This window comes from Limulus polyphemus, unplaced genomic scaffold (genome assembly GCF_000517525.1).
Source record: "Limulus polyphemus unplaced genomic scaffold, Limulus_polyphemus-2.1.2 Scaffold271, whole genome shotgun sequence".
Lineage (NCBI taxonomy): Eukaryota > Metazoa > Arthropoda > Merostomata > Xiphosura > Limulidae > Limulus > Limulus polyphemus.
In genome coordinates this window covers 466,989-481,573 of record NW_013665881.1, presented here as the reverse complement: position 1 = coordinate 481,573, position 14,585 = coordinate 466,989, and the positions used below count along the sequence as shown (strand labels likewise).

At 32.5% G+C, this 14,585-nt stretch overlaps 1 protein-coding gene across 1 annotated transcript in view; it reads right to left on the bottom strand.

The window, feature by feature from the left end:
• Positions 1-9,017: 9,017 nt before the first annotated feature.
• The window catches only part of LOC106456910 (hemicentin-2-like), a 165,148-nt gene continuing 159,580 nt past the window's right edge, over positions 9,018-14,585 (bottom strand). Inside the window, exons 12-14 of the mRNA XM_022382691.1 lie at positions 14,108-14,223; positions 9,994-10,206; positions 9,018-9,365 (exon numbers count right to left, since the gene is read on the bottom strand). Of these exons, the coding sequence (XP_022238399.1) occupies positions 9,327-9,365; positions 9,994-10,206; positions 14,108-14,223 (368 nt within the window). The 3' untranslated portion in view covers positions 9,018-9,326. The remainder of the gene's footprint in view (positions 9,366-9,993; positions 10,207-14,107; positions 14,224-14,585) is intronic.

The window sequence follows — 14,585 nt, the reverse complement described above, 5'->3', positions numbered from 1 at the left end:
TATAGGTCTAAAACTATCAGGAATTCAAGGATACATTGTTAGTTAATGTAAGCTGCAAAAGCAGAATTTTAGACGTGAAGTATTTAAAAACTATAGGTTTAAACTATCAAGAATTCAAGGATACATTGTTAGTTAATGTAAGCTGCGAAAGAAGAATTTGTGTGTAACTAGTGTTAATATACAGGTATAGCATTTATTACTGTCATTGAGAGAAATATCAACAATATTATAATCTTTGAAATATATTATAGGTATAGAATAATATGGCATCTTGATGGAGCTACTAGTCGAACATTATACTAGTTATTTGTTTGTTTATGGCAAATCCACTAAGGCAGTACCTAATTTTGAACTGTTCACCAAAGGGAAGGTAAATCGGCCTCCAGAACCCACAGTCGCCTTTTGGGATAATCTTTACCAACAAATAATAGGATTAACTCTAACATTATAACAACCACTTGGATGAAAGGGCTATCACATTCGTTGCTTTGTTGCAATCCCCTAACTCGCAGATCTGCGGGTTCGAATCCCCGTCCCACCAAACATGTTCGCCATTTCAGCCGTTGGTAAGACAGTAGTTCAAGTGTTGGAGGTGGGTGGTGATGACTAACTCTCTTCCCTCTAGTCATTCATTGCTAAATTAGGGACGGCTAGCGCAGATAGCCCTCGTGCAGCTTTGCGCTAAGTTCAAAACAAACAAAATTTCAGTGTCATAGCCAAATGAAACGCATGCTCGTGCTGTCAGTATTCTAACCTAATGCAAACATGACTTTACCTGCAATTTTTTTTTCTTACTAATATGGTAGTAAAATGTAAAAGTTAAATAATGGTAAGAATTCCACATGTTTCTATACTTCTAGTTTAAGTATATTTTTAAGTGAAACTTTGAGTAGAACATTTGTATTGCAGAAGTTTCAGATCAGTTATTTCGAATTCATTTTAATTTTTTATAACCATTAAACACCTTGTAGTTAACGTATCAGCTTGAACAATAATATACATCAGAAGATGATTTGTTTGTTGGTTTGTAATTAGGCACAAAGCAAAACAATGGGCTATCTGTGCTTTGAGCGCCACGGGTATCGAAACCCGGTTTCTAGCGTTGGAAGTCCGCAGACATACTGTTGTACAACTGGGGACTCTCAACAGTTGAATATCCTCATCGTTAGCGACATTTTCGGCCCACAATTATATGAGGTTCGGCCAATTTAGGAGACTTACATTAATCATAAATCTAATATACCAATCTTACAATACAAAGTAATCTGTATGATTAAAAAGATAATACTAAAAATTATAACATAGATATATTGTACTTTCTAACCAATATTGCTAATGAAAGTAACATTAAAGAAAGGTCGGTGGTAAGTTTAAGGATTTACGACGCTAAAATTCGGGGTTGGATTTTCCATTCTGGAAAGAGTGTAGCTAGCCTATTGTGAAACTTTGCGTCGAAAAATGAAATAAATAAATAAAATAATACACCTTTCTTACGGATTATGCAGGGTGGTCCAAAATTATCTTTCCGATTTGAAAGTTTACTAATAAACTAACTAAGGAAATACAAACATGCAGTTTTCAACATCTTCTAGCCCTAACTCAAATAGTGTTTATTGACATATCAGTAAGCTTCTACGTGTGCACCATTAGTGGCTCCCAGCACGTTTAACCGATATTCGATTTCAGTCCACGTTCGCTGCAAACGTCCACAGTTACAGTGGCGATGGCGTCCGTTATCCTGGTCTTTAGCTTCGTGATGCTTGCTATAGATGTGCGATACACGATATCCTTAACATACCCCACACTTCTTTGCTGTACTGGCGTCTGTAATTAAGCTGCACCACACTCATTGACTTGGTCTCTTCAAGCCAAACGATTCATTGAGCCATTTCTTGTACAATTGCCATTTTACTACTCACTGGAGTGAAAACAACAAACAAACAAAAAAAAAAACCTGACAATAAACACTGTGTATGAGTTGGGCTACAAGATGTTGAAAATTGCTTGGTTTTATTTCCTTAGTTTTTTAATTATTAAATGTTGAAATAAGAAAATAATTTTGGACCACCCTGTATAAACACTTGTTGTTTGCTTCAGGTACTGTCTTGTCGTAGATTAACTGTTGTATGAAGAACTTAACATTTGTATAAGTGACCAATGTAACTATGGTGTAACTTGTATTATTTTTTTCTTAGAGAAAATAAATTTATTATTCTTTTAACCTAAGAAAAAGGCATAAGAATAGTAAATGTCTGTGTATTTTAAGAGTATTAGTTTCCAATCTTCTAAAATCTATTAGCCGTTGTATTATTTTGTTTAATCTTTGAATGATTCTAATTTGTGAATGCACTACTAGCCGCTTTATTAGGACACCCCCCCCGCTAACCCCCATGGTGGCTGTCGTGTCATATTTCACTAGAGTAACAGCTTGGACTCAGTGTGGAAAATATATTTGAGCTTGTTTTTGAGAGTGGCCTATTCGTCCAGCAGTATAGACAAAAATGATTTGAGAGCTGTCGGAACAGGAAACTAGTGACTGCCAAGTCGGAAGAGGAAACTAGTGACTGTCATTTTATATACACAATTGACCAACTTCATTGAGACCCAGTGAATTTCAATGAGTTCTATTAGTTAAAAAAATATAACAAAAACAATGTTGTACAATGCCAGCATTATGAATTGGTTCATTGTCATGTTGGATGAATTTTTGTTCATAAGTGTGGAAATCTAGTGCTACCGAATGATCCTGTTCATTAACATCATTGAGGAACACTCTGGTTATTATTTACACTTCTAAAAATAATCAAAAGACCTTAAGGCCGTGAAAAACTACCTATAATATTAGATCATAGAAGTATCAAATGTAACGTTTTCCATAATTTTACTCTAATATTAAATATTAATACTGAAAATTGTATAAAGTGATTTGGAGTGATTCAATGCTATAAATACTAATATTAAAAGGCATGATTTTTGCAGTTTGCACTAAAAGAAAATATTTAGAGACCAGTTATTGACATCTACAGTTTTGTTAACTAGGAAAATATCCTCTGTGACAGTTGTTACTCCCGATAGACCCTGGTGAACATAATGGTTCTTTGATAAAGACACTCCTGTTAGACAAGCATCCACCAACATGCCCCTCTTTAAGTTTTATAGATCATTGCTCTTCCTCGTTGTTTTGCAACATAACTAATTTTTCTGGGATTTTAGGGTTCAACTTTTTTTGCACTTGTAAGTGAAAACAGTTTTGTCGAATTAGCTGAAGGGTTGCTAATAAGGCAATCAATTTATGCATATACTCCGCAGATACTCGATAAAATAAACAGTATAACTTAAAGAATCGAATATTATTTTTTTAGTGGAATACCTTCTTGTACAGTTATCATTTGAAGAGTAATTTGGTCTTACCAACAGTATTAGTCAGGGTTTATATTGTGCTAATTACTAGTAAAATATTTTATTCCGTAGGAAGAGTAAACCAGAATTTTGACATTTTTATCTGTGTATTAAAGCTATTTCATTTACTTATCGAATTAATTATGGAATTATATTATTACATTTTTTATTTGGTGATTGCTTCGAAAATCTTTTCTAGCCGTCCTTAATTTTTAGCTGATAGGTAGATAGTCAACAGTGCCCTTTGCCACTTCTTTGGCATTTCTATAAAGTATTCATGACCCCAAAGTACGAAGAACGTTATAGCGAAAACGGAACGAGAGCCATAAAACTTCGGGGCCACGAATGACCCATTTATCTGATATAAACGAATTCGAGTCTTCATCGTTTAACGTCTTCTAACTATTTTTTCAACCATCCTAATTCTTCTTACCCATGCTGTTTCGATAACTATTTTTGGGATTCAAGTCAAAATTTCTTACTGAACTTCTATAAAAATGTCGCATTTTCTAAAATGGATGTTTTTCAGTGCAGTGAGTTTAAAAAGCTCCTGTTGCTATGTGCTTAAGACGATTAGAAACTAACCTAATTCTCAACAAAAGTTTGAATATATTTAACCTGGTTAAACTTTCATTGAAGCGTGTTCCTGGATGTACATTTTAACGTTAAAATCAGCTCACATTTATCTGGATATATATATATATATATATATTTCTAAAATTGTAAAAATAAAAATTATTAACGCTTGCAGATTAGAAAGGGCTAAAGTTGCTTGTTTTTCAGACAAGGTGCAATCAGTTTACAGTAATCAAATTACCATGTTTCACGCTTAACATGGTTAGATGTTTCCCTACAGTACACCTAATCAAATCCTTATTTTGTTGGATTTACAACATTACACACTTAGTTTCACTCAATTTTCCAAACTAGTAACTCGTCATAAAGAAAAAAAACACCATTTTATTTAATGATACCGGTTTCTCCATGCATGACTTGCTAATGTTATCAAGTTTTATAATGATAAAAGCTTGTTTAAAAAAAACAAACAAACAAATACTTGTGACATTAACTGGTACACTTAGCTTCTAAGAAGAGTTCTTCATTTAAACAAAACAGACATTTAATTGGTAAGCTTAACTACAGACTGTGGCTTAAATAATAAGGAAATTCTCTACTAAAAAGGCAGTATTTAACCACTATATATAACAAGATTAGTAAATATTGTTAATTTAAAAAAAGGGAATAGGGATAGCCAAAAAAGTATAGGAACAAGTTGAATCAAAATGCAAAAAAAAAATCTAATATATATAAAAAGTAAACAAACAAGGCTGGAAATAGTGTATACATTATTTTCTCAAGCTGCAAATTCCGATTTTGACTCCACTAAAATTGTTAAGTACTGTCTACAGTAAAATGAGTAACAGGGTATTTTAATTACTCTAAACATATTTTAATTAATGTTAACCCTTATAACTTGGCAGAGTAACATGTTGATTCTACAATATTCAAATATTCAACTTAAGTGTTGTTATAATTTCATAAAAATAGACACACCAAAATGAATGTTAGTTGAACTAAACTAATTCTTCTTCCGAAATTCAGAATTTTTCAGTTTTTGGCCTTGTTTTTTTTTTTACGTGGAACATGAACAATTATGTTTTAGAATTTTACAGAAATTTAACAAACGTACTTTTCAATTAATTTTATTAAATTTTGTTTGGTTTGCTTGTTTGTTTTTTGAATTTCGCGCAAAGCTACACGAGGGCTATCTACGCTATTCGTCCTTAATCCAGCAGTGTTAGACTAGAGGGAAGGCAGCTAGTCATCACCACCCACCGCCAACTTTTGGGCTACTATTTTATCAACGAATAATGGGATAGACCGTCACATTGTAACGCCTCAACGGCTGAAATGGCGAGCATTTTTGGTGTGACGGGAATGCTAAATTTTGAAAGAGAAAATTAGAAAAGTGATTATATTCAAGTGAAGCTCAATTATTAATTCAAGTGTGTAATGATTGTTTGTTTGGAGCAAAGCCACATTGGGCTATGTGCCATGTTCACAACGGGATATAAAACCCCAGATTTTAGCGTTGTAAGTCCGTAAACTTACCGCTATCTCATAAAGGAGAAGATGTTGAATGATAAGATATTGTTGAAAAACTTGCCAAATAATCACTTGATGATAAAAAATACACGTATCTTTCACTAGCATTTTGCGTTCGGAAAATTCGATAGCCAATTTCTACTGTCTTCTTTTTCATATAGTAAGAATCATGCTTTTAATTCTCTAAAGGTACAAATAAGCACTAGAGATATTTTTGTTCACGGAAAATCCATGAAGACCCTTCGAATAACGGGCCATTCCCCGGATAAATTATAGCGGTCTTAGGTTTCGAAATCCCACTAGATTACTTGTGATCTAGTTTTGCAATACGGATCCCACCTTAAAAACTAAATCGGCTTTCTACGAGAAAACAGAATAAACAAACAAAAAACAAACGACAAGAAAAAAAACAACAACTTTTTTTTTTACTTTCTTTGTTTGAGAAGAATGTTTTGTTTGTTTGTAGTTGAACGCGAAGCCACACAATGGGCTATCTGTGTCCTGCCCACCACGGTTATCAAAACCGGTTTTCTAGCATTTTAAGTTAGGAGAATTACGCTGTGCCACTAGGGGAGTTTGGGTAAAGTAAAATATTTAATTGTGTTTGGACTTTCATCATACATAATTTTTCTATATTGTTAACAAAAAATACAATAATTAAGAGCAATACACGAGGCTATACACAAATGAAAAAAAATTCACACTTTTATTCACTAGAATACAAGATATCCTAAACAGTATTCTGTAATTATACAAAATATTACATAACACCACTTTTTTCGACGATTATCAAGAATCTCAGTGTCATACATATTCTGTTTCTCAATGCTAAATTAGATTTTATGTAGATGTCGTGTTTCAAGGTATGTGAAAACACATTGCCTTAATTCTCTGCAACCAGAAAATAGTTTATATTTAGCATTACGTGCTTGTAAAAAGCTGCATATTTCTAAGAACTTTATATTACGTTTGGTGCACGTGAATGACGAATTGTAAGAACATGACTTAAAAGAAATTGAAATGTTAAAGGTCACTAGTTTGAAAAAGTGAAAATAATATTTTCAGTTTTTCCCTCTTTCTTATTTAGTAGCAGTAGCTGTAAGTTTAACTAAATATTTGACTGAAAAAAATATCGAAAAACGATTTATAAACTAGAACAATGTCAATGAAAGAAGTTAACACTTAATGTAAGATCCAATAACTCTTAAGAAATAAAAGCCGTGCTGGAAATATATGTTAGAAACGTGGCGAAATATCAAATATATACCAATGAACTTGGCCATAAACGCAAAGAAAAAAATATTTAATAAAATGTTTTACGAGCTTCTTTACATATAAAGTAACTTTTTACTAGCTTTTTATCATACAAATAAGGATATTGCAATACCTTATAATACGCAACTCGGCTATTAGTTTACTAGGGAACACAACTAATATCAAGATGGATCACCTCTTACTGTAATAATAGTGTGGGCTACACATAATATCGATATAACTATAAATCAAATTTGGTTGTAGCACTTCTGTTGAGGAACATAATCTGCAATAAAGAAGGTAATTGAAGTGCCTTTCGAGTCAGTTTTAGAAAGTACTATTGTTGTGAATGTTTGCACTATAGTCTTGGAAAATCTTTTATACATCAAGGTGGAAATTCAACATTATAAGTTGTTGTTATTTTTGCGCAAACCTGCTCAATGGACTATGTTCTCTCTTTACCGAATGGTATCGTACCCAGGATTTTAGCGTTGGAAGTCCGTAACTTAATGCTGGCCTACCGAAGGACAGCATTACGTGATGAACATTGTCAGAAAAAAAATTCAAACACATTATATAAGAACCAAAGATTCCTATTCCTGTTAAGAGAATATTCCCAAAACTATTATGCCCTATGGCGGGACCTGAGCTGTCCGAACAATACAAGCAGTTTCAAGTGCTTCACTTGGTTTCTTCGTATCTTTTATATTCTACTAACTGTAATTAAAAGGAAAAAAAAACGTGACTTATTAGACCACATAACACACCTCCATTCAACAATTCTTCACAGTTTGCACATTAAAAGCTGCTCAAATTGTGCTTTCCTGTTTGCATCTGAATTAAAAGATTCTTGAATTAATTGTCAGCTGCTAATTGACAGTTTTGTGTAGCATATTTGGAGGTAATCGAATCTTGACAACTGCTGATAGAAGTAGAAAACTGGGACAAGTCTGATGTCTGTTGCATTTCACAAACCTGTCCATCGTCTTTTCTATCGGTTAGTCACCAAGGATTAACGGTTTTCTTTCTGGCAGAGCTACTCCTGGCGACTACCATTGTTCATAAAATATGATGAGAATTTATTTGCACAGCCGGTCTCTGATAAAGATGTTCTTTCGTGGCCCATTTAAAAATGGACTAGGCTTTGTTTCATTCAGTTTCTTGCAGACTTCTCATAATATGATTTCACTGCTACAATCCTAAGTCTTAAGCAGTTACTTGACGCACCATATACTCAGTCTATTTTGCACATTAAATAATGCATAGAATGTGTCAATAAAGAGGCCAATCAGTCTGTATGTAATGAAAGTTTTCTATTAACCTCTTTAATATTCATTTGTTGAATTTTCTGCAAAACTACTTGAGGGTTATTTGCGCTAGTCGTCCCTAACTTAGAAGTGATAGGCTAGAGGGAAGGCTGCTAGTCACCACCACCTACCGCCAACTCTTAGGCTACTATTCTACCAAAAATAGTGGATTGACCATTACATTATAACGTTCTCACGGCTGAAAGTTCGAGCATGTTCGGTGAAGGGATTCGTACCCGCGACCTGCAGGTTGAGAGTCGAACGTTCTAACCACCAGGTTATGTCAGACCTTTAATATTCGTAATTTCATTTAACATATGCCACAGAATATTCGTGCTACTTCTTCCAAAAAATATATCGACTGTCTAACTAACGTTTCGGATAGTTTTAAAGCAGTCTATGGATTTTTTGGCATTATCGGAATTGAAAGGTTTTAGTGATAATGTACTATACAAAGATCGTAAATCAAAATGTTAGTTTTTCCTTTTTTTGTATAATTATTTTTGTAGTACCCTGCTAATGTAATAAAATATTATCACATCATTAAGTATGCTAGTTGTTTGAATTGCATGTTTAATGTGTGTAATATTTGTACTACACCTAAAATGATTAATAAGAAACAACATTATAGATTATGGAGCTCATGTTATATCTCTTTAATTAGTGTAATTGCTGAATTTTCGCTTTACTGTATGCAAAAAACTGATTGATGATTTATAATGCAATAAAAACTTACACAAATAAATATAATACAATTATATTCTATGTGATGAAATATCTTTACAATCGTAATGAAAATCTTTAAACTAATTATTTATAAGCATATTTTGCGAGTGAAATTTTTGCGGCTATATTTACTGTTAAAATGTCATGTGATATCCATCCTTCTCCTTTATATAGTAAGTATTCAGCTTACAAAATATATAAATAAGTTTAACCCACGCCATAATATTCATATATTTTTGAAGGCTTTATTTGAAACTAATGTACAGATATTATTTTTGTTAATACACGAAACATAATATTCATACCCGCGGTACCACTACAGAGGTAGGACTAAAATATGGAAAATAAGCAGAAAAGCTGTTAAATAAACTGATAATTTTCTATTGTGGGATTAGCAGTTAGTAGTCCGAGGATTCAAAGAGCCATATAAAACTGATAGTTCTGAAGAAGCGTTTAATATGAAGAAAAGGCACAGTTTGACAGGACACAAAGAAACATCCGATTATAAATAGTATGAAATACGAATAATCACATTCACACTTCCGTAGAAACGATATTTTGAATTTGAAGAGACTAAGAAAGAGAAACAGATTTAATAAAAATGTCATATATCATATATCAACCAATATTATGACTTTAAGGAAAATCAACGGAACAACTGGTTAATCTGATAATCTGAGTCAAAACTACACTCTATAATTACTATATCAGCACTTATATAAAATCAAAGAAAACAGTAAAGAAACACATGTTATCCTTTTCAGAAATACATATAAAGTTTTCGTGTATTTTGAAAAGTAATTGAAATGACACATCACCTTCTAACATATTATACCTAAAATTATAACTTAAATTATATTGCAATTATGACAAAAAATGTACTTTCCAACTGCTGCCAACTAGTTAACGAACGAATGATAAACCAGGATAACAATTATATATATATATTGTAGGGTAATTAAACTATATTATGACTTATTTTTTAAATATAAGTGCTTTTAATGATATATATTATATAGAGATCAAAAACAGATCTGATAACATTTCCCATCTGTAGCAGGAATGTAGTCTCGAATACCTAAAACGTTTCTGAAATTTTAAGATGTTCTATAGGTTGTATTGGAAGCAATTTTCTAAACCAAATAAAAATTATATTCTTAGTTGTATGTGAGTAGAATTAAAGACGATAAAAAAAACCAACCTGTTCTCCAACGATAATAGTGTTCATCAATGGTGTTTCGGAAGTTACGCATTTCTCTACGTCTTCAGGTTTTATTAGTGATTGAGCGTGAAATGGTTTAGCTCTCCACTTCACTGTGTCGTAAAGGGCGTTAGCACTTTCGGAAATAATGCAAAGTGGGGATTCATCGTCACGATCTGATCTACGATTCACCTTAGATTCTCGATCTTGCCACTACAGTGGAAATAATAAAACCTCTAGTGTAACTACATAAAATATATTAGAGTAAAAAATAGCAGCAAGTTTAAATAGTATGACATAATTTATGATTATAAATCGCTCTATGTATACATTATTAGATTTTATTTGTTTGTTGTTAAGCACAAAGCTACGGAATGACTTATCATTTCACTATCCAACGCAAATATCGAAACAGTATTAGGTAAAAATGAACTATTTTTTTTTGGAAATTCGTTGATAATAAAATGTACAATATTGTTGTTCAAGGTGTGATGTTTCATCTTTTATTTTTTCTTAGGAAATTCATTATGTTTGATGGAATAGAAAATTACTACATTTTAACTGAACTACTCATCAGACTCGTCGGTCTCTTGAAAATCACAAGCCACAAAAGTAATTTTTATATTCCTCCTGGTATAGTTAGAACTTAAGGCAACGAATATTATTTTCTATTGATGATACATATTAACAAGAGGAGAAAGAAGCAACGTCATAGTTTTGAATGTGCTTTTGGAAAGTCAGTGTAAAATTGGATAACTTATTTTGAAGGAGGAATATCTCCTTGAATACCAAGTCAGTGGAAAAGGTAATGTGGATAACTTATTTTGAAAGAGAAATATTATCTTAAATACCCAATCAGTGTGAAAGGTAATGTAGATAACTTATTTTGAAGGAGGAATATTTCCTCGAATACCAAGTCAATGTGAAAGGTAATGTAGATAACTTACTTTGAAGGAGGAATATCCCCTTGGGTACAATTCAGTGTGCAAAAGATTCACTCTCACATTACTTTAGAAACTGAACTTAGATTATTCCGGTAGGAAAAAACAGCCACCATTATTAGTCAGGGATTGCATCAATTATCATTAATATGTTTGATGTTTGGAGTATAAAATGTGCTTGAGTATGGTTTAACATTTGCGGAATACTTATAGACCTATAGACTTAATATATATCCATATTTAAATGTTTATTTTTTAAAGACTGACGAGCAAGAAATAGAAAATCACGAAATGCTGACTAATAAAACAGAAAGTTTAATTTGAAAACCATATGACGTTGAGAGGGTACTGCTATCTAAATGATGGAGCCAGATCACCACATGAAAATATATACTGAGCCTCCTGCTTTGTATGTTACAAACAAAAGTTTGGTTTATTGGTCGTTACTGTCGCATCGGAACTTATCAACCTGGCTAAGACTTGTACAAAGAGTGAACGGAGAAAAATAGTACTCTAAATTACATTAGGTGACTTTCAAAAACGATCATTAAGTCATATAACTGCGCTTGCCAAAAATTGAAAATAGAAACAGTCAGGCAGAAACAGATTTGTGGAAAGTAAATCAGCAATGAAAGTTACTGAGAGCAGAATAAATGTGGCTATGACATACATTTATAACGTGGAAAACACTAAGTCCTAAGTGGTATTGTTTCATACTGGACGTCGGACGCTATATAAAACTGGATCATTGAATTGTGAAATCCACAGAGTACAAAAGGTAATGGCCGAAACAGCAGCAATAAACAACCTTCAGCTATATCTAAAATATGAAATATAACAGTCAAAGAAAAATAGAGTGACTGTTCGATTTGTAGAATTTTCGCGCGAAGCTACATAAGAACAATCTTCTTAAAACCGTCAATAATTCTTAACTAATAGAAAGGAAAGAAGACAGCTAGTCATCAGAACCCATCGCCAATTCCTGGAAAACTCTTGTGTGATTGAATACTTGGATTTGACTCACGGTCTCAAAGTTTGAAGAGAAGTTTTGCCCTTGGATTTACAGTAATTCTTGGAAAACTCTTGTCTGATTGAATACTTGGATTTGACTGACGGTCTCAAAGTGTGAAGAGAAGTTTTGCCCGTAAATTTACAGTAACTCTTGGGAAACTCTTGTCTGATCGAATACTTGGATTTGACTCACAGGCTCAAAGTTTGAAGCGAAGTTTTGCCCTTGGATTTACAATAATTCTTGGGAAACTCTTGTTTGATTGAATACTTGGATTTGAATCACGGGCTCAAAGTGTGAAGAGAAAGTTTGCCCTTAGATTTACATGACCGGGTATACGTGAGAAGCATAAACTGAAACGTAAGGAGGAAGAGAAGTTGTAATAAGTTCTGATAGTCGAAGTGATAGCAAATAAGAATGTGTTCCATCAACAAGTGATTGAAATGTTTTCTATTAAAGTCAGGCGTGGCCATAGCTATCATATCCAGCGACCTCCACACAGGTTGTGTAAGAGCAAGGACATCCAGGACAATGAACTATGACAGAAGAACCCACTGGTTAAAAATATTATTTAATTCTGGAACATATGTAGAAACGAAAACAGTGTATTTTCAACACATTATATTCCTATGTTTTTGTTCTAAGTGAGAGTTACTATAATCAAAACAACTGACGAAATAGTTTTATCCGTCTGCCCTTGAAGTATGTATATATTATCAGCAGAAATGTGTGTAAACAAAATATAAACAGCGTATTTCGAATACACAGAACTGGCTAGCCCGTTAAGCACCAATGAGAAAATAGCGCAAAATGGAGTTCTCAGCTTGTTACACGTGACAAATATTATAATCCGTATTAGTGTGTTCATAGTAAAATGAAACTTTAGCAGGAAGAATAAAATGAACCACAGTGTGTTATACAGTTTAAATATTTGTTTACAAAAACCTTGCATCCAGTTTCAGAGGCTTTCGTCTAATGCTGCTTGGCGTCAAAATAGACGAAGACGAGAAGCCAACTGTCACAGAACCTTGTTCCATTCACTATATTAATCACATAAAAATACCTACACCTTCTTTCATTTATTAGAAAAAAACATCACCACGAAATAACTGATTCTTGCACAGAATGAATATCATAAAATTCATAAATAAATGAACAAAAATAATGGAAATACATTAAAAGTTTCTTTTAAAAAAACGCAAGAGATTTATATAGTTAAACTTTGAACCATGAACCTTTCTTCTACAAATGCAATCCTTAAAGAAAATAAAAAATATAAACGATGTTTGTTGTTTAACACAAAGCTACACAATGGACTATCTGTGCTCTGCCCACCACGGGTATCAAAAACCCGATTGTTAGCACTATAAGCCCTCAGACTTACCGCTGAGCCACTTTATGTGATGAAAATTAGTTTTATTCTAACTGCTCTAAAACATAAAAGTTCAATATGCTGTTCAAAACGAAAAGGAATATGAAGTATAATAAACATTACATTTTACCAGTGAAACAGGTTCTGTTATTCAAATCTTGATTTCTTCTTGGTTCGAAAAAAATGAAACAACAATTTGCTGACTGTATATTTTCTATTATGGCGTGTCTTAATGGATTTGATACATTTGTTGTGTTATTAAATTATCGTAGATTTAATTTCTTCTATAGTTAAGAATTATTTTTATTCTAATCAATTGATAATTCAAATGAATGTTCACATTAAGTACACGAAAAACTTTATTGGATATTATTTGAAGCATTAGGTAATATGTATATTTTCAACATCACCGTAAACGGATATTTGTCTTGTGAATTTGCTTTTCTACATTAACGTTTAGTTTCGAAAATCTACTTTTCTATTTCAGTTTGGAAAAACGAGTGCGGAGCTCATTGAAATATATGAAATTACTTGAACATTTTCCTGAGATAATAGATTATTTTTGTTTAAAATAAAACACATCTTAGTGACACAGATGTTTTTAAAAGGAGTTAAGTGTATCTCTTAGCGTGTGAAAGATCATAAAAAATCTAAATTAATGTGATTTGCAATTGCAGCTTAATAGCAATAGTAAATAGAGAATCCTACAGATTTTACGACTGACAGGGTGAAAGTAGAAGACACACGCGATGTCAAGAAATAGATATTAAAAAAAAAATCAAGTGTTCTTACCGGATCCTTTTCTGTGGGTGAAACAGGAATCAATTGATCTTTCGTATACTCCACAGCACCATCTGCTGGTGTCATATGGTTCCACTTAACGCTTGTGTGAGTAACGTCAGGTGGACCTGAGTTTATTTTGAAATTGTAATTAAAATTTAATGATGAATCATTAAGTAGTTCTATAGGAAACATTCACATGTACATGTATAATTTCATAAAAAAAGATAAGTATAATATAGGTAGTATGTAGGTGAAGAACAAATGTACCACAAACTCTCTATTTAACTATTCACGGAATTATGATCATTATGTTACAGGTGTATTATTTCAGCTTTTTAAAACCTATTTAAAAATTCGAAATAGTACGCTTAGATAATACTATGTTTTTAAGACCTCTTATGAAAGAGTATTAAAATTGTGGTGTATGTCAACACATTCAATCAAACATATCTGATTATTATACATACTAAATTTTTATTCTGTCTGT